Genomic DNA, 23,039 nt, shown 5'->3' on the forward strand with positions numbered 1-23,039 from the left:
ATTTTTTAATTATTCATTATAAAATATTTATATTAAATATTTTAAAAAATATTTTTAAGTCAAGTAAATATTTAAAAAATGTTTTAAAAACATTGTCTGCTAATTGAGGTTAAGTGAAAGATTAATTTAGAAAAATTGAGACACAATCTAAGATACGCAAATTAATTGTTGTTTGTATCTTGAATAATTTATCTTTGAAATAAGCAAGCTTCTGCTGCTTTTATGATATTAATCTATTGCCGCATCTCACGTTCTCACTAGATATTGCGCCATCGTAAACCCTATTCGTCGCCACGTGGCGGGTTTAAGCGCAAAACCACTTACCGTTTTAACGGCATCCCTTATTTGGGTCTTAGCGATTGTCATAGCTATGCCCGCTGTGCTTTTCTCCGAAATAACGTCTGTACCTGTATTAGGAAATCGCAGTATTTTAATCTGCAATCCTTTCCCTGAAGAATTTGGTAAGTCATGATACATTTCTTTTCACACAATATCATAAAATTCATTTCAACACAATATCATAAAATTAGGACTACATAAATGAATATGTAAATTGTAAAATTTATAATGAAATTTAACGATAATCAATTTATACGATAATATCATTTTTACTACTTAAAAAAAATTTCAAATTTTTTAGATAACGAATAAAATATATTTATTATAATGACAAAATATTAATTTATTAATGATATTATATTAAGCATATTATATTAATTTATTGATTTATAAAATATTTGCATTTTTATATAATCTACTGTGAATAAGAGACTAAATATATTGTTATTATTGCCGACATCCGCATTGATTCTTATTGATTTATCTTTCCCTTATAATTAATAATTTTTGCATTTTTATCTTTTCTAAGAGATTTACATATTTAGACTTTAAATATTTCTCCTAATCAGAGCCTTTATTATATTTGGAACTTAAATATTATTACACAGTATTTTATTTTAATACATCATTGAACAATATAAAAACTAAATTAGATACACTAAAAATATATAAATTTTATGAAACGCTTCGTGTTGTAAAGTAGTCGCGCACAGATAAATACTACGTTATATATGCTTTTACATTACAGGAGAAATTTATCGAAAGAGTATGGTGATGTTCAAATTTTTAGCATATTACTTAATACCATTGTGCGTGATAGCTATTTTTTATTTGAGCATGACATGGCATCTAACATTGTCTACTAGAAATATGCCATGCGAACTTCCCGATTCTGATCTTCACGAACAGATAAAGGCGCGCAAAAGGGTATATAAAAATATACTTCTTAAAGTTTCAAAGAATTAAAATCATGCTTCATACTATTAAATAATTTTTAAAATTCAATTGCTTCTTATTGGACGCTTTTGTATTAATGATTTCGTTTGTTACTGCAATTTAGGTGGGCAAAATGGTAGTATGTTTTATAATCATTTTTGTGATTTGTTTTCTACCATATCATATTTATGTGCTCTGGTTCCACTTTAATCCAACGGCCATGGACGATTTTAATTCTTACTGGAACACCTTTAGAATATTTGGTTTCTGCCTCAGTTTCATCAATAGTTGTGTTAATCCCATTGCTCTCTACTTAATTAGCCGCACGTTTCGTCAAAAGTAAGTGTGTATAATATTTTTTTACTTGTAAATAAAAAATTTCTATATTAATCAGAGAGATACTGGTAAATTTTCATTAATAATACTTTTATTTCAATAATAATAAATTTTATTATTAATAATAATCACGATTAAAAAGTGACATATTTCAAATTTTATTATAATAATTTAGAAATAAAATTTACACAGTATATATTATGCAAAATTATACTAGTATATTAATCTTACAATTTTCGATTCTGAAGTAATCTCATTAGCTAAACCCAATTTATGTTCACAAAAGAATATTTAATAATTTTTTCATCATTTGTAATACTTAGTAAGAACTCGTCAAAATGCAAATCCTTCCGCAAACTTTTGTACGGGAAGATTGTTTACACATTTTCTACTTATCAGTATAACTTTTTTCTGTTCATAAAATATATATATATATATATCTTTGTGTGTGTGTGTGTGTGTGTGTGGTGTGTGTATAATTGCAAAAATATGTTCTATTTATATAAAGAGCACAAATATGAATTTTAAAATTTATTGTCTGTTTTTTAAAGATAATATGATTATCATATGATAATATTAAAGATAATATGAAGATATGTTTTTTTAATTATTATTCCTGTTCTTCTACCTATAGATTTAATAAATATTTATGTTGCTGTCTACCTGGTGGTTCCACTGTCTGCGGTAGAAATAGAACGGAAAGCAGTATTACGCAGGGAAATATTATTTTACAAAAAAGTCGGCGCATTAACGAGACCAGTGCTTCCACCATTCGAAGACGAACACAAGAGTTTAATTCAACCGGAGTATTTGAAATGGGCAGTATAGAAACTAAGCTTCCTGTGGTGACCGAAAATCGCTCTCGTAAGTAATTTGAAGTATAAACAGAGTGAAGTATAAGGTATCAATGTAATGCAGATCGCGATACTATCACTGCTGGTAATAATGGAGTATCAAACAAATAATTAAAATTTCATCAGGTCGCTACAGTAATGCAGGTTTTCCTATTATACAGATTTAAAAAAATGCAGTGACAGACTTCACAATTTTATTCAAATAAATATTTCCATAATCATTTTAAAGATTATAGATGACCGTTTGTAATCGTTTTGTTTATAAGAATATCAATTTGAGAATATGTATGTTTTACTTTACACTATGTATCTTTTTAAATACGTACTTTTCTTTAAATAGCATTTGCAAATTCACTACAATCCTTTTTGCCGAAAAAGTTCTTTCAAGCGACTAATATACTTTTCATATCATTAAACTTTTCTTTGAAAATTGATGTAATTGAATTGAATGGGAGAATTAAGATGTAGATAAATTGATATAGAAGATTAAGAAAAGTTATAAATCGTTTTTCAATGAGATTAGAAAATTTAATATTAAGAAATTAGGAATCACAGTTTTTCAAAAATAACATTAATCTTTTTATAAATTTAATAAAATCGTATAAGCAAACGAAAATTGAATTTGTTCTTTCACACAAGAAATAAATGGGTCGTAAAAAAGAAATTAAAAAGTAGGAAAATACAACGACATCGAGTTGATAAGTATTCGTTTTATTATCTCTTTTATGATGGTAATTGGTTCACCGAGTTAAATTAGCTCTACAAGTGTTTCATGAGAATAAAACCGTAAAAAAACATGAAACACAGATGAAACGAAACTCATTTTTCATTTTAAAGTCTCTTTAGTTCAATTGAATTGTGTAATAAGTAAGTAATTGTGTATAACTAGTATTACTTATTTACAGATGCATATATAAATTATGTAAGTCTTTTCAAAGTATACATTACATAGAAATGTTTTCTTTTATCGTTCGAAAGTTTGTAGTATAATTGACACTATATGAACAAAATTTTACTTAGTCTATAATATATAAGTATTATATAAACTAAGTAAAATTTTGTACTATAAGAAACTTCTCATTGTAATATTATTTATATTTAAATTAATGTATGATGTATATTACTTGTTGTTAATCAGCTAATATAAATAAGTATTTAAAATAAGTATTTAAAAAATAATTTAAGTAAAGGAAACTTTCAAGAATTAAGATAATGTCTGAGATGATTACACGCTGTATGTCTTTATAAAAAGAGATGTACTAAAACTACTGATTCATAAAGTTCATCAAGAAAAAATCGATTTAAGGACATATATGTATATATATATATTACTTGCATATGTATATTGTTTATATATTTACTTGTACTTGTATATGTATATATGTATATTGTTAAAAACATTGTGTACATTTCGCAGGAAGAGACAACATTAGAATGTTTTTTCTATATGTTTCTTTTCAATGCAGTTGAACTGCATTAACAAAGATTAGATGTATGATGTAAATTACTTGTTGTTAATCAGCTAATATAAATAAGTATTTAAAATAATATTATTAATATGTTTAAATAAGTATTCAAAAAATAATTTAAATAAAGAAAACTTTCAAGAATCAATTCATAAAGTCTTCATCAAGAAAAAATCGATTTAAGGACATATATGTACATATGTTACTTGTATATGTATATGTATTGTTTGTATATTTACTTGTATATACATATACATATACGTATATTGTTAGAAGTATTGTGTACATTTCGCAGGAAGAGACAATATTAGAATATTTTCTACATGTTTCTTTTCCATGCAGTTGAACTGCATTAACAAAGATTATAACTGTATGTGCTATATGTAAAAACTGTATTGTTTTTTTCTTTAGCGTAAATAAATTTTATGGGAACGTACATATGCAAAAATCACTTGGACGTCAAGTAAGAATAATCGATACGAGACTCCTCGATACGCGTGCAACGTACTCTCGCTCGCACGTGCCACTCGTCGTCCTTCCCTTCAACAGGGCACGCGTAGGTAGAGAGAGGAGAAAAGGGGGTTCTTGCATCTGCCGTTCGTTTGGTTAGACTTTTTACACGACGGTTGAACAGCTGGATTTCGAAGGGGAAGATAAACCTGGTAGACGCCCTCGCCTGGGCCCCCTTCAACAACGGTTGTGAAAATGAGGGGGTTGGTAGTACGGAACCATCGACGTTAGTCAACGGTTGTATCCATTGACAGTCTACTTATACTTAACGATAATACTGTATTTTTCGTGATAAACAGAACACAAAGAAGGTGATTCTTTTTACGAGGAAGGATTTGATGAAGAAACTTTACGCACGGCACAAAGCCGTGTGTCTGCAAGCGCGAGAGAATCTCTTGATACTTCGATAACGTTAAATAACAAGGCAGATACAACGAATAACTGATCCAAACTTGAAAAATAAATTTATAGAGGTGCACGTTTGTAGTTGAAGACAGAAGCGCGTAAGTAACAGATATCATTACTTCCAGATGGTATTAAAACGATTAAATAGATACTAAATTTGTAGCTTCATTCTATGTGTTTTACATTTTGTACCAATGTCATTATTTTGTAAAAATTTGACAATTTGTTAGACTGCTTATTCTTGTAGCAAAATCGCATAATATAGTAAAAGAATTTTTAAATAATATAATATTAAACTCGTGTATTTTCACGAATTTGACATAATAGATGATTGAAATTGGAAAATAATAACATAATTATGTTATTATAATATATAAATGTTTTCGTGAGATTAAAGTTAATCTCACGAAAACATTTATATTCGGACATAATGGATATTGTACGTACAGCTAATACACAATGATCTGAAATAAACAATTTACAAGGCATTATCGACGTACATGTACAATGCAAAATTTAGCCATTATATACTAAATTTTCTCGTGATAGTTTAGACAATATCATATAAAATTAAATTATCACTTAAATTAAAGAAATCAACTAATAAACTAAAGGATTATAATTTTGAAAATAATTTTAAATACCAAATAATTTTAAATACTAACGATTATATGATTTACAACTTTGATTACATATTATATTGCAAAGTTTTAATTGCAAGTTTCGTAAAATGTGACATTAATTATTCGTTATTCAAGGATTGTGCAAGCCTGAGTTTTGATGTGTTATGCCAATTACAATATCTGTTCTTGTTATATACGGTTTATTGGCAGATTGATTATGATCCACTATCGTTATATTGCAGCATTGCGTTGAAATTAATGACTATTGACGTTGATTTGCGAGAGAACTAATGATGGTCATCTATAACAGCTTTCTATTATTGCTTCGAATCGTTAATTACGATTTGACTTGTATTTTTGATTTTTATATTCCGAATTATCATGCGACTTTTATGTATCATTTTAATTATTACCGGTTATTACAACATTGATAATGATCTCATGTTTAAAAATGTTTATTTTAATATACGTGAGTTTTATGTTGTATTGAATTAGCATTGAAATATTTTTTTTATTCGTAATCCCTTGAGTTGTTATAGTTGATTTATATAATTACACATTTGAGCAGTTTTTATTTTCTCATCTTATTTTTAAATGAAATAAAATGAATATATTGAGAAAAAATTTACTATAGCATAGCATATTTTTTACTAATATTAATTAAATATTTACTTTATTAAATATTTACTTTATTAAAAGATGACACTTAAATAAAAATAATTAAATTGTTGAACCAAATATAAATACATATTTACATTTAGTAGGTATTTTATCTACTAAATGTAAATATTATTTCAAACAAATATTTAAAAATTAGTATATTTTTTCAATGCATAACCAATCTTCTGCATAACCATCTTTTAATATAAATGAAACGCGAAATAAAACGCGAAAATTTAATTAAAAATAACGTTGAATATTATTGTTTTAAAATTTAAAATTTTAAAAATTTAAAATTTAAAATTTTCGGATTTTTAAAAATTTTAAATTTAAAATTTTCGGATTTTTTGAACAGAAATTTATTTGTTATTACAATTAATCACAAATAAAATTTCTAGGCATAAAAAATCAATTTTTCCAATTCGTTGAATTATAGATGGACAAACACTGAGTCAAATAATGAAGAGATACTCGTCGGTAAGATATTTATGATAAAGATGATATCTACACTGAGAAAAAAATGGCCTAAATTCAAATAAATATTTATTTGAATACTGCCAATAACTAAACATTTACTTACAATAAATAATATGTACTTAATTAAAAGAAGTAATTGTTGACTCAAATTAATGTTTTTTGTACCAAATAAATATATTTTTATGCTTAATAAATATATAATTGGTACTATTCAAATGAATATTTATTGAAATTTAGGATATATATTTTTCTCAGTGTATACTTTTATAAAATAATTAATACAGAGTTATCGCGATATTATTATAAATAAATGTTCCTAATAAAACAAAAACAGCGATATATATTTAAAATTATAAAAAATTATAAAAGAAATTATTTTTATACAATTGTTTTGATACAATTATTGTACTCAGGCACCTTGTTTAGAAGACGTTGGCAATGACTCTAAAAGAATAAAAAACACTGAACAATATGCGGTAAGTTAAACTTATTAATTATGTTATTAAAATATGATTAATGGAGTGATTACCAATATAATATATAATTTTTATATGAAATGTATAAATAAAAAAATTTTCTTGCATTTCATTTTATTAACAATGTAAACGTTTATTCTTTTTTACATTTTAAATTATTAATTAATAAAGTGTAGGAGATAAGTAATAGATAAGTAATTAGATAAGAATTATTTAATAAATAATTCTCAATCAATAAATAAAGATATCTGATGTTTTAAAAATTAAATAATTAATATTGCAAAAATGTCTTTATCGTAAGTATATTCCATATAATATGTATTCGAGTGTACATAAGCGTATCATCTTTCTGCAGGATCCAAATACAAGAGAATATCTCCAATTGGCTTTAGCCAGAGTCCTAGAATTACAACGAGAGATCAGGGAAGGCACATACATCGCAGAAATCGATGGTAGCGATCTGAGTAATGCAAAACTTTTCCCGTTGTTTTCAAATTTTCTTTTAAGCATTGCGTAACTCGATATCAACTTTTGTAACATTCTGCGATAGAAAAAGATGTGCACTTTAGATCTTCATAAAGTTTTAATCGAAGTTTATTTCCTTTGTCTCATATACTGCGACCTTGGACTTTTTTTTATCATGTCAAAATGATTTATCTGAATAATTGATTATCAATGAAATGACATTTTTATAAAAGCAATTTATTTCTCTATTGTCGACATTGGAAACAAGAGAAATTTGGAATTGGTTTCCACAAGGCTTATATCAATTATTACAGATATCTTGAAAGATTCTGCATGGAATTCAATTTCATAATATAAAAATTATACTATGGATCGGCATCAATCTGTATATAATTAAGTGAAAATTTTCATAAGATATCTTAGCAATTTCGTCAAATTCATTCATGAGCTTCGATTGAAGCTTATATCGTATTAATGCGATATGACATCAATTTCCATGTTGTTTGCAATATATGGAATAAAATGAGAATTGTTTTATTGATTTAAAAAATGTTGGTTTAAAAAATTATATTTATAGATGGCAATTTTAATATCCTGAATATACGATAAAATTTTTTAATGAAATTTGCACACACAAATTGAAAATTTATTTTTTAATTGTTAAATGCTTTTTTATTTGCTTTTTATTTGCTCTTCCAAAATCAAAATATAAACTGCACTGTATACAAAATATATATATTTTGTTAAAATATCTTATATTTCTTTTATATGTATGTATGAATTGATATTTAAGTCTTTCTTATTTTCATAATCTTTACGATCATACGAACCGTTAAATTTATTAAAATATTTTCATTGTTTTACAGACGCATCCGGCAGTGAAGAAGATCTAACAAAAGAAATTCTTACTAAAGTGTTTCACGATTTACCTGGGACACCCAGTTCTCTCGCTAAAATAATAGACCGAGAAACACGCTGGAAAAATCATCGCATAGATGCCATTCGTAGTAAAAGAATACAATTACTAGGTTTCGATACTTGTCGAAGAATGGCCCTTGAATTCATGAGAACCATCATATGGGAATCGCGAAACAAATCCTGCTCATTAAATACGATCGAACTCGACAATTTTTCACAAAACGAATCATTGCATTTAAAAGATGAAATTCTAGTTAATGATTTTCATAAACGAGAGTCCAACACGCATGAAATTCAAACGAGAATGTTGAAAAGTTTGGATTTGCATTTGGCTGCTAAACAAAGAGACTATACGTCAAAATTAATGAAATCGGATATTTAGTATAATACCTTTGAATGGAAATAGATTAAGTGAGGAAAATTTCCGAATTCAATATATTCTTCAATATATGACGCATTATTGGAATTAATATAAATGAAAGGGTAATATATGTTCGTACGTATATCTCTTTACTCATTAAAATGATATATTACCTTCGTCATTCGTGACAAAAATTTATAAATTATAATTTTGTTTTAAAAAATTTTACAGTAATATTGTCAAAATTAGTTTCAGATATGTAAAAAAATAATCAATTTTTTTCGTTTAGCGAAGTAACCGATGTCATAATTCTTGTATTTATGAAAAACTATCTAGTCATATGTGAAATTGAATTGCTAGTCATAACTTGCCTGATTATTCTATAAAGGTTTTGCAAATTATTCAATTATTTTACACAACTATATGTATATCTTTATATATTTATATCTATATATCGAAGTACAATTGATCTTTAATAATAAAAAAAAGTTATGAGTGTGATCTTCCCCTACTTATAATATAAATAAAGGAAAGTAATAATAAAGATCTTATTTTTACAATGGAAATTATTAAAGTTATTTTATTCATCATTGTATTTAATATATGTTTTAATAATTTCTGATTTTCGAAAATTTAAATTTTAAAGTTTACACAATTCTCGGAATCGTGTATTTTTATAAGTATTCTTGAAAGTTTCCGTCTTACACTTGGAAAACTTCGTACTGTATAAATCCAGATAAATAAATTAATTTTAAACAAACAATTTTAATATTATAACTGATTATAATTTCTTTAAATTTTTTTTAGTTTGTACTTAATTTTTTAAAATACAGAATCTATTAATTTCCAAAGATCTATTTTAAGAGTCATGGCACACAAAAAAACTTAAGCAGTAAAACATAAACAGTAAGCGAATTGATCAATCAGAGTTCGTAAAGCCATAATGTAAATAATCAATCCAATATGTTGATTTCCGCCGTCTTGCTGTCTTAAGTTTTTCGTGGACCTAATAGATTTAAAATTTTTTCTGGCTTATTAGATATAATTTTACATATTAGTGGTATCAAAGAAAATAAATTTTTTAATTATTTTTATCTTTTATTTGATAAAAAAATGAGATTAAAACAAGAAATATATAAAAGACAAATTTTGTAAAAAAAATTTATTCAGAGTGTACAAATAAAAAATTCTAAAGCTTTTAAACTATGAATAATATATCTTAATCACATAATGTACATATTACAAATTATAATTCACTTCTCAACGTTCAAACATGTAGAGTCACGAAATATTTAGCAGTCGAAACATCGGAAGATCGACTAGATCAATTTCTCATTCAAAAGGAAGACATGCATAGCACACGTAAATCATTTTATCAAGTAAATTATTAAACAAGTAAACTAATCCTCGGAAGCGCGAATATCAGATTTGTAGCTAATCATTGCATTAAATCTGGAAAAACTTCGCGTTCACGTCTAAATAAATATTATGCGTGTTTATGCAATAAACTATTTTAATAAAATACAGTAAAGTATCAATGAATCAACGACGTTGTAAGGATAAAGATTAATTTGTGTATATATTATTCCGCAAAGTTTTGCTTGTTTAGCCGGAATAATGTTTTAGTTACACGGGAAATTATAGCAAACTCATGCAGGACTTTGAATTCATAAATTTAACACAATCGTTGATTTAAATCATGTTCAAAATGCATGTACCGTTAAATGTCTGCGTCTTACATTTACATTTTACATTTATATATGCTAAAAATACATATTTTGATAAGTCTCTAAAATAATATGTTGAATTTAAATAAAATTTATAAATATAAAGTAAGAAAAATTTGTTTCAAAGATCCAATAGTAAAGATAAAATGTACCAATTGTACAATTTACATCATTGTATACAATAAATCACAATACTTATTTCGCAAAGAATTACTCGAAATAATAAGCTTTCTTTTTTTATTGCAGAAAATCATAATTTATAACGACATCAATCACTAATAAACTAGTAAAATCTTTGTCTTCTCTGATAAGTCATTTTAATGTTAAGATTTGTTTTCGATCATCCATTTCGTTGCAAAGAGTTTCTTTATAATTTATTTATATGTAAAATGATATATTAGTTAATAATTTGTAGATTATTAAGAATTACAAATAATTATAAACATATTGTATGCTGGTCAAAATATAAATTAGTCGTTATAAAGGAAATAACTCCTGTAATTGCATCTAATATCTATCTTTTATAAAAATATAACGTCTTAGAGTACCCAGATAAGATTTTCACTATTTTGATCGTATAAAAGGCCAGATAATTAAGGCGTAATCTCTTAAAATCAATAATTACATTTTTCAATTAGCATATATCTGAACATATTTCATTATTTTATATTTTTTTCAACATAATCGTAAATTCGATGGGGCACTCAATTAATAAAATGGGACAAAAAGAGATCATAAATTTGATCAAAACGATCACAGCACGGAATAAGAGTTTCGCAACATATTTTGAAGGAAAAAAATTTTTTAAATGCTGAGATACGAAAAGATACGACGATATATATGCGCAGCGTCAATTGACAATTTCTACGCGTTACTATTTCTCTATCACAAACAATTTTCATCAAATCCCCATCCATTCTATATACAAATCTGTGCGTATGCTTAGCACGACAGGTAATGTACTTTAATCTATGAAATGAGCTACTATGAATTGAACAATGCTATAAACTATTGACAAAACTATGAGTCCCGCGATGCGTAAAGGGCTCGAGTCATGGGCTTCCAATTGCTAACTATTAAAAAGGTATACATTATCGGTATCCTAACGGGATATCTATAGACCTATTGTCAAAATCGGTCAGGACGTATACAAAATATTGCCAATTAAGATATTTTTATACTTCAAAGTCTGTACGTTTCTCTAATATATAAAAAAAAACTTTTGAAATCAAATTTTTTTTTTCATTTTTGCATCTATTGTATCTATTCCGATCGCAAGTAAATTAAGCCGATGCATCATGTCTTTGTAAGATACTTTTCATGTAGCTGTCATTATAAAAATATTAATAATGACAGTGATCTAATTTCTCTTTGTAATAATAATAAATATCCCAGAATTACAAACAAATAAGTAAATAATTTTTTATAGTACCGTGAATATAGAACTAATTCTTGATACAAGCAAAGAACGCCTTGCTTCAATGATGACATAAATCAACTTTCGAAAATCTTATAAGACCTTTAATAGAAAAATATATTATAATTAAAATTTATACAAATTAATAACATTTTATCTTGTTTATTCGATTTCCTTTTATTGTAAAATTTTCTGATACCATGTGCAAAATCGTATACCGATTAACCATTGCTTTATATTACTTCTTTTTATCAAACTTATATTTCAAAATTTGATTTATGTCACTTTTAAAACGAACTTCCTTAGTGCTGTTGCACGAGAGTGGGCCCGTGGCCAACTCCGGGATTTCTCCAAGGATCCGGTATGTCGAAGTGCGCGGGAACGGTTATCAGAGCATCCGCAGCAGTACGGTCACCGCTGCAGTTCTGCGGCTTGACACGAGTCGTGTTAACACACTCGATCGGCAGCTTGAAAAACTCGAGCTTGTAATTGTAACCCTGGCTGGTGATGCGGATTATCGTGTGCAGCGGCACTTCCATATAGGGCAGCTCTTCAGGTTTCTTATCAAGAAAGAATCCGATGATGCAGCGTAATATCGCCTGATGTGACACCACGAGTACATTGTTAGAACACTGCAACTCGGCAATCACCGGCTCAACACGTAGCATCGCATCGATGTAACTTTCGCCCCATGGATAGCGATAACGTAGCTTATCTTGATCGCGCCAAGCGAACTCCTGTTGTAAAATTATAAATAGACATGATAATTGTTACGGTTATCTCACATAATTAGAAGATTTCCGATAAAATATTGATTGCTCGAACTTCGTACCAAATTGAATCATGTATGATTCGAAGCGATTATTTTTAGTTGACATCGATATTCTGTTTGAGTTTATTTAAAAATAGCAATTACCTGCGGATAACGCTCCTGCATCTCTTCGTACGAGAGACCTTCGCACACTCCCGCGTGAAGTTCATTTAAAGCGGCTATATGTTCCCGAGGAGCTTCGATGCCACGTACCGTTGCGATCGTTCTACGGAGGCGACTGGTGAGAATTCGAAGATCGGGGATACGCATGGCATTGAACTTGTTTGATAAAGCTTGAGCATAACGCTCACCTCTGGTGCTCAATACCGCATCGCCACCGATTTTACCAACCACGTTGTACTCGCTTTCGCCATGCTGCAACATTACAAAAATGTAAACTGAAAGACTATAAAATGCGAAGTAAAATAGAAATAGTCAATAAAATACATAATTATGGAATGTGTGTAATGTACGTAATTATTCCAAGCAACTACGCATTTGTGAGTTCTTTGTTTTAATTTATTAAATGTCGATGTTTTGTGACATATAATTTCATCAGGCTGAGAAGCAATGAATTGGAGAGATTGCTTCTTGAAATAAACTGTAATATTCACGAAACATTAACATTTAATAATGTATTAAGACATGAAAATAACCCACAAACTGCATAGTTTCTTTGAAGAGAATATCTATAGAAGTCTCAAAATAATTATTACATAATTATTCCATTTTTTGGCAATTATTATAGTGCATAAAAATATTTTTATCATAAAGTATAAAAAAACTTGAACTGTTTACCCTCGAGAAATAAAGAGTGTGAGGTTTAAGGCTGATATCTCCAAGGTAACCAAGCACACTGGTTTCAATGTGACCAGATACTTTGCAGGTCTCGATATCCATGGTAGCAGTATTAATTTTGATCCTGGGATAAGTTCTATCATTCATAGGTTCATATATTCCAGCGTAAAAAGCGATTTTTGAGCGCAGATCTTCCGTGGCTAAAGCGGTGTCTACTCCTGTATAGTCGGCGCAATGTCTTACGATCTCCTGTTGATTGTACTCCAGGACTTCTGGATCATCGCAGACGCATTCGATGAAGAGAACGCGATAACCAAGCTGACCGGAGAAGTAATCGTAGACTTCCGTGCGTTGTGTTCGCGTGATTAGCATAGCGTCCAGGATCTTAAAACAAGAAGAGAAAAATAACTGTGTTATTGTAAATGAAGCCACCACAAGTGACGCTTCATCTAATCAATTGTCATGCAATTTCCTATGATATTACTTATAGGTACAGAAAAGTAATCAGAGAAACGTTCTTGGGTAGGACATAGATAGATCAGTACGTATTCTCTGTTGTGACAAAAAAGAAGCTTTACTTAAGATATTGTTTTCTCTTTACAATAGTAATCTTGTGAAGAAACTTTTAACGTTTTAGTACTTACTGCCACAGTATTTCCAGATGCAAGCCATGCTGCGCAATCTTGCATAGTATCTCTCTGAGTGAGAGCTATTAACGTGTTATTTGCCGCATTATCCAGGAAAAGTTCTTGAGATATATGAGGTTCGAATCGCTTCCTTCGATAATCATTCACACGAAACACTGAAACAAAATTTATAAAATATTGTAATTCTTCCTGATTTAATCTTTTAATCGAAAATAAAACATATAATTACAATAAATCTTTATGGATTAAACGAGTTTAATAAATATTTATCTTAAGTCATTAAAGATGTACTTACCTTTTGTAGTTACGCCATTCCAAATGAGTCTGCGAGCAAGGCTCTGTCCAATCTGGCTTTTTCCACGAGCCGGTAGACCACAAGTGGCTATGACGACTCCCGCGAATTTGCGCGATGATTTTGATAGACCTGAGATTCTTGCTGCGACCTTCTCTTTGCCAGAGTCTAAGAATGTAGACAATAAAGCATTCAAAACTCTATTTGTACTTAGGCAATTTATGCATATCATCTCGGATTTAATACAGTAACTAAAAATTATTTTATGGCAACTATAACGTAAATTTTCAAATATTTCTCTTATTTATATACAAATATAAAAATTTATTCCGATTTATTGTACCTGTGATTTATAACAATAAAGATAAAATTTAATTAAGTATATTAAAATGTAACAGTGCTTATCTTGGTAATATTATAATATTATGTAAATAGCACAAAGCATGAAAACATCATATTTTTTAACAACTTTTATTTCTTGAAAAATTCATTCGGAAATAATATGACATATATTTATAAAATATATTTTCCCATCTGCAATGTTTGTCTTGAAATGTCGTCAATAAAATTTTTAAAAATTATAGGATAATAACTAAATATAATGTTATTAGTCAGAGCTTCTTTGAACGAGGCATTTTGTTACTGTGTGAATATTTTGGCAATATATCTGATGTGTGGTACTTTATACAGATGCAGGCAGTAGTAATATGAGAATGGTATATATACAATACGATAACATGACTTTGGACTGTGACGTAGTATTAAAAGCTTCTTTTAAAAATAATAGTGGTCATAAAATATTCATATGACAACTACAGAACTGGATAAGCTACTTACACAAAAGTTACGGAAATACATTCAAACTACAACGTAGAATAATATGTATTATGTATTAACCTGAATTTTAATGATGCGTTACACATATATTTGCAAAAACATCTAATTTGTACGAAATACTTTATGAGTCGTGTGTTATGAAATATACATTTTGTTATGTGCAAATGAACACTTTCGCATTACGATAGTCCATTTTTCTGCACTGATAAATGCTACAAAAAATGTTTGTAAAAAAAATAATTTAATGATCCGAAATTAAATATTGATAAAATGTTTTGTAGACATAAAAATATGAAAATCAGTAAGTTTTTTTATCAGAAACATATTAAAACCTGAAAATCATAAGTTTTTTCAGTAACATAGGATAATTAAATCGAATAAAATGTTAATAAATGCACGACAAAAAAACTCAATTCAAACGTTTAATGTATGAGAACATATAAAGATTTATTACTTTGTAAAAATAAGAAATAATTTTTATTAAAAATATATTATTTTATTAATTAAAATATGCACATATAGAAAACAGACACTTTATAATTTTTAATTAATATAATAATTTATAATTAAATATTAAAAATATACATTCTTAAAATCTCGTAAAGTCTCTCTCATATTAGATGTAGTAAAAAGAAATCCATTATTTTTACATGAAATTGAATGAAAAAATAATGGATTTCTTTTTACTACACCTAATATTATATTTTTGCTATTCAATCAATTTTATGATAATTTTAAAATTGCAGGTAACAATTTTATGTATAAAGCAGTGTAAAGTGTAAATGATCTAGCCCATATTTTTCAGTAGACATATAAAAATTTAAGATTAATAAAAGCGATAGAAACAATATTTAATAAAAGGATTAAAATTAGATTATTTTAGATAAACTTTGTAGAAATTTAATGTATTCTATGACGTCGAATGAGTGGGCAATGAAATATATATAATCCCTCGTGCCTCACTAGGAATGGGTTTTATATTTAGATTTATAAATGCGTATGCACTGGCTTTGTTTCGGCTTCTCCATGCGTTACCGAAGCCAACAATAATTTACCTTTTAGATGCAGTAAAATTCCAATTATTCTTAGCAAAAACAAAATAATTTTTTTTCTTTTAAATTTTATAAACATGTAATGCATATTATCGCTATCATGTATTTTTTGAATTTGTATGCAATTTTGAATGCATAATTATATTGATTAAACTATACAAACATATAATTAATACACTAACTTGTTAACTTTATTGAATAATGATGATTATTAATTATTATTAAAATTCACATAAGAGAAAATAGTGATAGCTTAAGAAAAAATTCCAAAAATATAAAGTACTTATATCTATTCAACTTAAAGCATTACATGATAACCTTATTTTTTTGTCCAATATCTAAATTCAAAGTGATAATACATGTACATAATAACTATCCTGTGTATTGAGATTTGTATTATCTAATCAGTGCTATCAGCAGTGCAAAAATTTATACTTTAAATTATTATATGGATAGGGTATGAGATAATTTATTATTTTTATATGGTGTGTGTGTGTGTGTTGAAAAACGTTTTATAATTAATATTTTTAATATTTTAATATCGTATAATGTGATGTATATCATAAAATGTATTTATTTTTTATTTGTAAAAATAAAATTAAATAAATTAAGAATTCAATCATTATATCAGTGGTGAAAAGTTTAATAAATTTTTTAACCGATGTAATAAATAATTATCCTTTCGTTAAAATTTTTGACATTTTCTCTTATAATATTTCATATTTAAAAAATATTATTAAATTAAATATGAAGAATTAGAAATAACTTTACCAATAAAAATCTTATCAAATCGATTCCAAATATATATTATTTTAACAGAAATATTTTGATTCTTTAGTATATTAAATTTTACGAGAATTAATATTATTTATTATAAAATTATGATATTTAATTTTTTTCTATTCATTTATTTTCATAATTTCTCTTATATTCACTAAAAACTTTTCGAATGTAAGAATTGTAACAGTTCTGAAATTTCTTGTACATGTATAACTTAGGAGATAAGAGACGAATATGATTTGGTTCTTGACGTGATGATAATTTTCAATGCCAAAATGATAAATTGAAGTTTCAGTGTAGATAGATATTTATCGTCTCAGCAGATGATATTTACAGACACATAATATTTAGCTTTTAGAAGGAAAAAAAGTCTCTCGATGGTATATCTTTTCCTCGCAATTTAATGTATAAAAATATATATTATTTGTTATATAAATTTTAGTATTTCATTTATCTTACAAAAACATTGTGTATTTCGATTTATGTATTTCGATTTAATTAATATATATAATATTTTACACGACACAAAGTACTCGTTCTTATTAAGAAAATCTTGTATAAATTTTATATTTTTCGCAACACATATATGTTTATTTTTTTTATTTGAAATGAATAATAATTTAACTAGAAGTAATATGATGGCACATGTAAAAATTGAACGTTATGAAGCAGGATATGATAACAAGTAGAAATTGTCAATCAATCAATGCACATTACATTTGCATACAATTTAATCATTCGAAAATCTTTTGTAATATATTTCAGTTATTATATTTAATTTCACCTTTCACGATATTTTATGTCAATTATTTCACAAAATTATATTTTATAACGGAATTGTAAGAATCCAACACGGCATATAACAATGACATTTGTAATACGAGAACGGTGTCGCAAATAAAAGTGCGGATGTTGTATTAAAAATGAAATACACATTGATAGCACAATGCTTGTGCGTACTTGAGTTTGCATTAACAAGTTTGAAAAAAAATCTGAACTGCGTAAAACGAAATACTAATTGTCTGTTCACGTGTCGATGATTTGCCCAAACCATTGTATGTAAGGTAGTAAAAATGATGACGATATTAAATGGATCGTATTTATACATTTATTTATATCCTTTATAATTTTAGCTAACCACCTTCTTGCGTGCACAGGAGATATAATGACAATATAATATAAACTTACATATATTTTCCACATTTTAATGAACTCGAAATATTTACTGCTACTAATTTCACACTGAAAATAACAAATGAAGAAGCGTAAATGTAAGATGAACAGACATTGCGATAGCGAAGACGGCGACCTCAATATTTGAGTTGTTTTCCTTTCACTTTTCATTTCCTCTGAATTTTATTAAACCGGCTTCTAATACAATGTAAAAAAAAATTCACAGGTCTATAGAGAATATATTATCTACATGATATATTATATGCGTGTTTATATTTTAAAATGAAAATGAAAACAAAATGAAAAATGTATAAGTTTCAAATTTCTCTTTTTCTACCTCATGCTGTGAACGTTTGTTTGAAACGCTTTTAAATGAATCAGTTAATGTTGACTGTAACAATAAGCAGGAAATAGTATAAATGCACATGCATAATTTACAATAAAAACTATTTAATACCCAAATCTGCTATTGTAAAGCTTTTAAAATAAATATGCGTTAATTACACTGCACAGATAATTTATCGAGGAAATTATGCCAGCACTTTTTTACAGGACAATTACAAAATAGACACACAAAATTGTTGTCCAATTGATAATTATTCTGAGATCACGCTTATTCTTTATTAATAAATACTTTGATAGATTCGGACATACAATATAAATTTAAGATAAATAATACAATGATAACATTATTAAGACTGTGACTTTTGTTACGGGTTTATTTAAGATTATTTTCGTTTCTTTCAAAAATTATATAACTAGATACTACCATGCAATCAAGAACCTGGTGTATGTCAGAATTATGTTTTATTATGTGTTCGCTATATAAAGCGCTTTGATACCTCAATTATGTTAATTGTATGCTAATTGTACATAGATACTTTTATCTCAACATGAAATCGATGTTCAAAAATAGTGACGTAAAAGAAGACGATATATATTACGTAAGCAGACGTTTCACAATCTCCTTATAGCCCTCGTCATCAAACAACTCACCCCACGCGAAACATTACCTTGACGTTGCTCTTCCGCGTTAGGGGCCATGATGGTTGTGGTGTCAGCGTTCAAGGATATCCCCGTGTTAGACGTCTGCCTCACGGCGAGATCGTTTTTTTTCTCCTGCAGGAGGCCGGCTTGCAGGGCCAGTTTTCTGACCGCAAGGCAGTAACCCAGTAACGGAGTCGCTAACAGATCAAAACATGCGGCGACCCAGGGCATAACCGAGAAATTCGTAGGGAGAATAACCGGTCTTCCGGATATTCGGCCTTCCCTTTCTGTTTCTCTCCCTTTCGATGACGACAGAATTATTGAGGAGTAACACCGAGGATTCTCAGAGCAAAAGGAAGCCGGACGTGGAGCTACTCGCTCCAAAATAAAAAAAAAACCGTCAACGAGCGAGAGCAGCTTCTACTCTATATTCGCGCGTATATTCTACTTGCGAATTACTCGCTTCAACCTGGCTGATCCCGCTGCTCGCGTTTCTACTTCCTGGTTAAGCCGCCGGCTAAAGCTCTTCCGAGAAGTGATCGCTGCTCGTGTGCCGTATTATAGATAGCAAATCCTCCCTCATTCCAATTTGCTTTATCCTCACTTCCGGAGCCAGTTTGCGGGCTTCCTTGGGATCTGTCAAAGAAAAGACCAGATATCTACTTTGCAGCGTGCTGCGCGATTCCCTTTCGCCCGTGTCCGTTTCACTCGCTGTTATTAACGATAATGTTGCCGTTGCTGCTAATGTCGTTGCTCGTTGGCGACAGTGCGCGCGCGCAAATAAATACACCCGCTGAAAATTTACATAGTAATAGCGGCACCTGGCTCCGATCTCACCGACCGCTTTTCTGCTCCGAGATTCTAGGCTTTGAGTTGAGGTCACTGTTGTAATCGCTCTTATATTCCTTTTCTATCGTGATTTCTCTTCCTCCCGTTCCTACTCCTTTTCGGCGAAATTTCGATCGATGTGCTGTCGACGCGCTATCGACGTAGGCGTTCACAACCAGTGTTAGAAATTTTAACTGATGCTTTCCGAGACTTATAAACTCGTCGATTCTTCAGCTTTAGCTTCTTCTTTCAGGGAACATATTCTATCATGGAGGTGATGCAAGTATGTCCGTCCGGACGAGAATAGACGCTGTTCTCTGCAGATGCGATCGGTCGATAGATGCGTACTTCTTGGCTCTCCGACGACTAGTAGGTCTGGCTCCACCGCGGCTTTAAGCAGCATCGACCAGAACCTATAAGTGAACAACTCTGTGTACGAGCCAATGAAGAAACAGTTAGCCCCTCTACCTCAATGTCAGACAAACTGCGCGCGTTGGGCGAACATGCATCTTTTCTCCGAACCGGATATTCATCGTAAAAATCACAAACAATCAAAATTCACTAACGTGAACTTCTCGCAAGGTCATAAAAATTAAAAAAAGTCTTATCTTCCATCCGTGAAGTTACTTTCATTGACCTTTTATTGAGTAATTGAGTATTACTCCTAGAATTCACTATCTCACTGACAGTCTACTTCTACTATATTGTATAATACAAACTTTCGATTAACAGAAATGATTTAAATATTTTTTAAAATCAAATTTTTATCTAATTCACTGCTATCAAACTGCTGTAAACTTGACAATCTATGCTATTGATGATGTTCTAATACATATTTGATTAGCATAAAGTGCATACATTACGCTGATGAAACCGGCTCGCATTTTTCTTGGCGAATCATGCGTCCAAAGTCCACGGTTGTTTTTCCTATTTTCACGTAATCGTTTGGCAAACGACTATTCAGGCGCGTGTATTCGGGCGTCATTGAGTTAAATGAAGAGATGCTGGATCACTAATGTCCTGACCCGTTGGGTTACATCACGTACGCCAATATATGGAGCAACTTGTTCGTATAGACAAAACGTGAACTTTGGAACCTGTTTTGGTGACGCGTCAAAATAACCATTAACTAAAAAAAAAATGATTCTTACCAAAAAATCCCTTACGTATTATGGATTAATATTAGAACTCTGAAATACCTATGCATGTATACGTGTAAAAACACATTGCTTTTTGTAAATATTCTCATGAAATAATTAATTAAAAAATTGTATGAAATAAAATAATCATTTGAAAATAGGTATTATTTGCAAATAAAGTTATAAAGTGCCAAGGTGTGTATAAAAAATTTAATTAGAAAATATTATAATAAATAATTTAAGAATATTATATTTAAGAAAATAAGATAAATCTGTGTTTGTTTGCTTAATAATTAATAACAACTGTTCAACATTATAAATTCGTACTTGGATTTTGTATTTTTATCATGTTTTATGAATATCATATTTTTCGGTACATAAACTTTTATTATAAAATTTTCTAAAATTAAGGGAGGGACAATATATATTTTTTGTAAAATTAACAAATAAAGAATACCTATATGTCTTGTTTACAATAACAAACTCGTAAATGCAGATGACGCTCGTGGCATTAAATTTTTCTCATTACACCTACGTAAATAAACGTCACATAGTTTAGAGATAATAAGGGAAAAGTACATCAAACTTGTATCTATACGTGATAAGTTCTTCTCAGTTACGTGATAGAGGTCATGATTAACTTGACAAAACAAATTTATAAAACTGCCAAGTATCAACTTGTTTCGCAATGTCCAGTAAAGACAGATTATTTGTTGTAGAAATCGACAATTGGATTTTTTTACGTATAAATACAATTTTTAATTATTCCAAAAAATTCATCATATTTAAAAAAAATAGGAAGAATTTTATTTTATTATACATATTATTTTATTATACATATTATTTTATTATACATATTATTTTTATTTATACAGAAAGGAAATAATATAATAAAAATAATGTATATATGTTCTGTATATATGTTAGTTGAAACATGCATAGAAACATATTAAACAAAATGACGTTATATAAAAAGGTCTCGCTTTCATTTGTGCTATACAAACCCCTTACATTCTCGTTAACCTTCACCTTACGAGAGTTTATTGATATAATGTGCGTAATATATATTAGTCAATGATCAATTTGAATTCCAGCATTGTCAACGTGCTGTGAAATAAAAGGGAAGTCAGGTCTGTAGACAGACATGTTATGTCCCTGAGCAGATTCTTAAATTATATATTTGAAAAAATACGTACTTGGCATATTCATATATATATTCATATATATTCATATGTACATTTAAGGAAACTTCATTACGAATCATTGATTTATTGAGTCCGCCATTTACATACGTTATTAAAACAAGGAACGTTCTATATTTCTAGCAAATGTATAAATATATTTCCCAATGAATAGATAGGAAATTCCAATGTGTAACTCTCTTTGAAACAAATCAAATGTTAACATATTAAGCTGGGGAAATACTCTGCTTTTACAATTTATACATTTTCAAGAATTAGCAAAATTAATAAATTATTTATTATTTTTCAAAAAATTTTCTTTATAACTCAATATAGAATATTTTAATGATAATAAATTATATATACAATAATTTCATCTACAATCTCTTTGATTAATTTTTATTGTGTATATTTTAAATATAAAATTAATCAATAGGATTTAGTTTCCAAAAAGATTTATATTCAAAGGAAAAAGAAATAGATTATTTCTTTTTCTGTTATCTTAGTTTTGAATCAACATTCGTTATTAACAAACTTTATTCTA

The 23,039-nt window shown here is 28.4% G+C and overlaps 2 protein-coding genes across 2 annotated transcripts in view; one reads left to right on the top strand and one right to left on the bottom strand.

Moving 5' to 3' along the window:
• The window catches only part of LOC108691141 (neuropeptide CCHamide-1 receptor-like), a 10,595-nt gene extending 1,682 nt beyond the window's left edge, over positions 1 to 8,913 (top strand). Inside the window, exons 3-10 of the mRNA XM_018198796.1 lie at positions 262 to 461; positions 1,088 to 1,266; positions 1,400 to 1,614; positions 2,246 to 2,475; positions 6,566 to 6,606; positions 7,020 to 7,082; positions 7,438 to 7,588; positions 8,414 to 8,913. Of these exons, the coding sequence (XP_018054285.1) occupies positions 262 to 461; positions 1,088 to 1,266; positions 1,400 to 1,614; positions 2,246 to 2,475; positions 6,566 to 6,606; positions 7,020 to 7,082; positions 7,438 to 7,588; positions 8,414 to 8,847 (1,513 nt within the window). The 3' untranslated portion in view covers positions 8,848 to 8,913. The remainder of the gene's footprint in view (positions 1 to 261; positions 462 to 1,087; positions 1,267 to 1,399; positions 1,615 to 2,245; positions 2,476 to 6,565; positions 6,607 to 7,019; positions 7,083 to 7,437; positions 7,589 to 8,413) is intronic.
• Positions 8,914 to 12,255: 3,342 nt separating this feature from the next.
• On the bottom strand, positions 12,256 to 20,529 carry LOC108691198 (6-phosphofructo-2-kinase/fructose-2,6-bisphosphatase-like). Its single transcript, XM_018198865.1, has 6 exons — positions 19,374 to 20,529; positions 14,522 to 14,686; positions 14,224 to 14,381; positions 13,580 to 13,963; positions 12,887 to 13,156; positions 12,256 to 12,707 (listed from the first exon to the last, which is right to left on the bottom strand). The coding sequence occupies exons 1-6, from the start codon at positions 19,576 to 19,578 to the stop codon at positions 12,273 to 12,275; spliced, it is 1,617 nt and encodes a 538-aa protein (XP_018054354.1). The 5' UTR covers positions 19,579 to 20,529; the 3' UTR covers positions 12,256 to 12,272.
• Positions 20,530 to 23,039: the final 2,510 nt, after the last annotated feature.

Source organism: Atta colombica, unplaced genomic scaffold (genome assembly GCF_001594045.1).
Source record: "Atta colombica isolate Treedump-2 unplaced genomic scaffold, Acol1.0 scaffold41, whole genome shotgun sequence".
Lineage (NCBI taxonomy): Eukaryota > Metazoa > Arthropoda > Insecta > Hymenoptera > Formicidae > Atta > Atta colombica.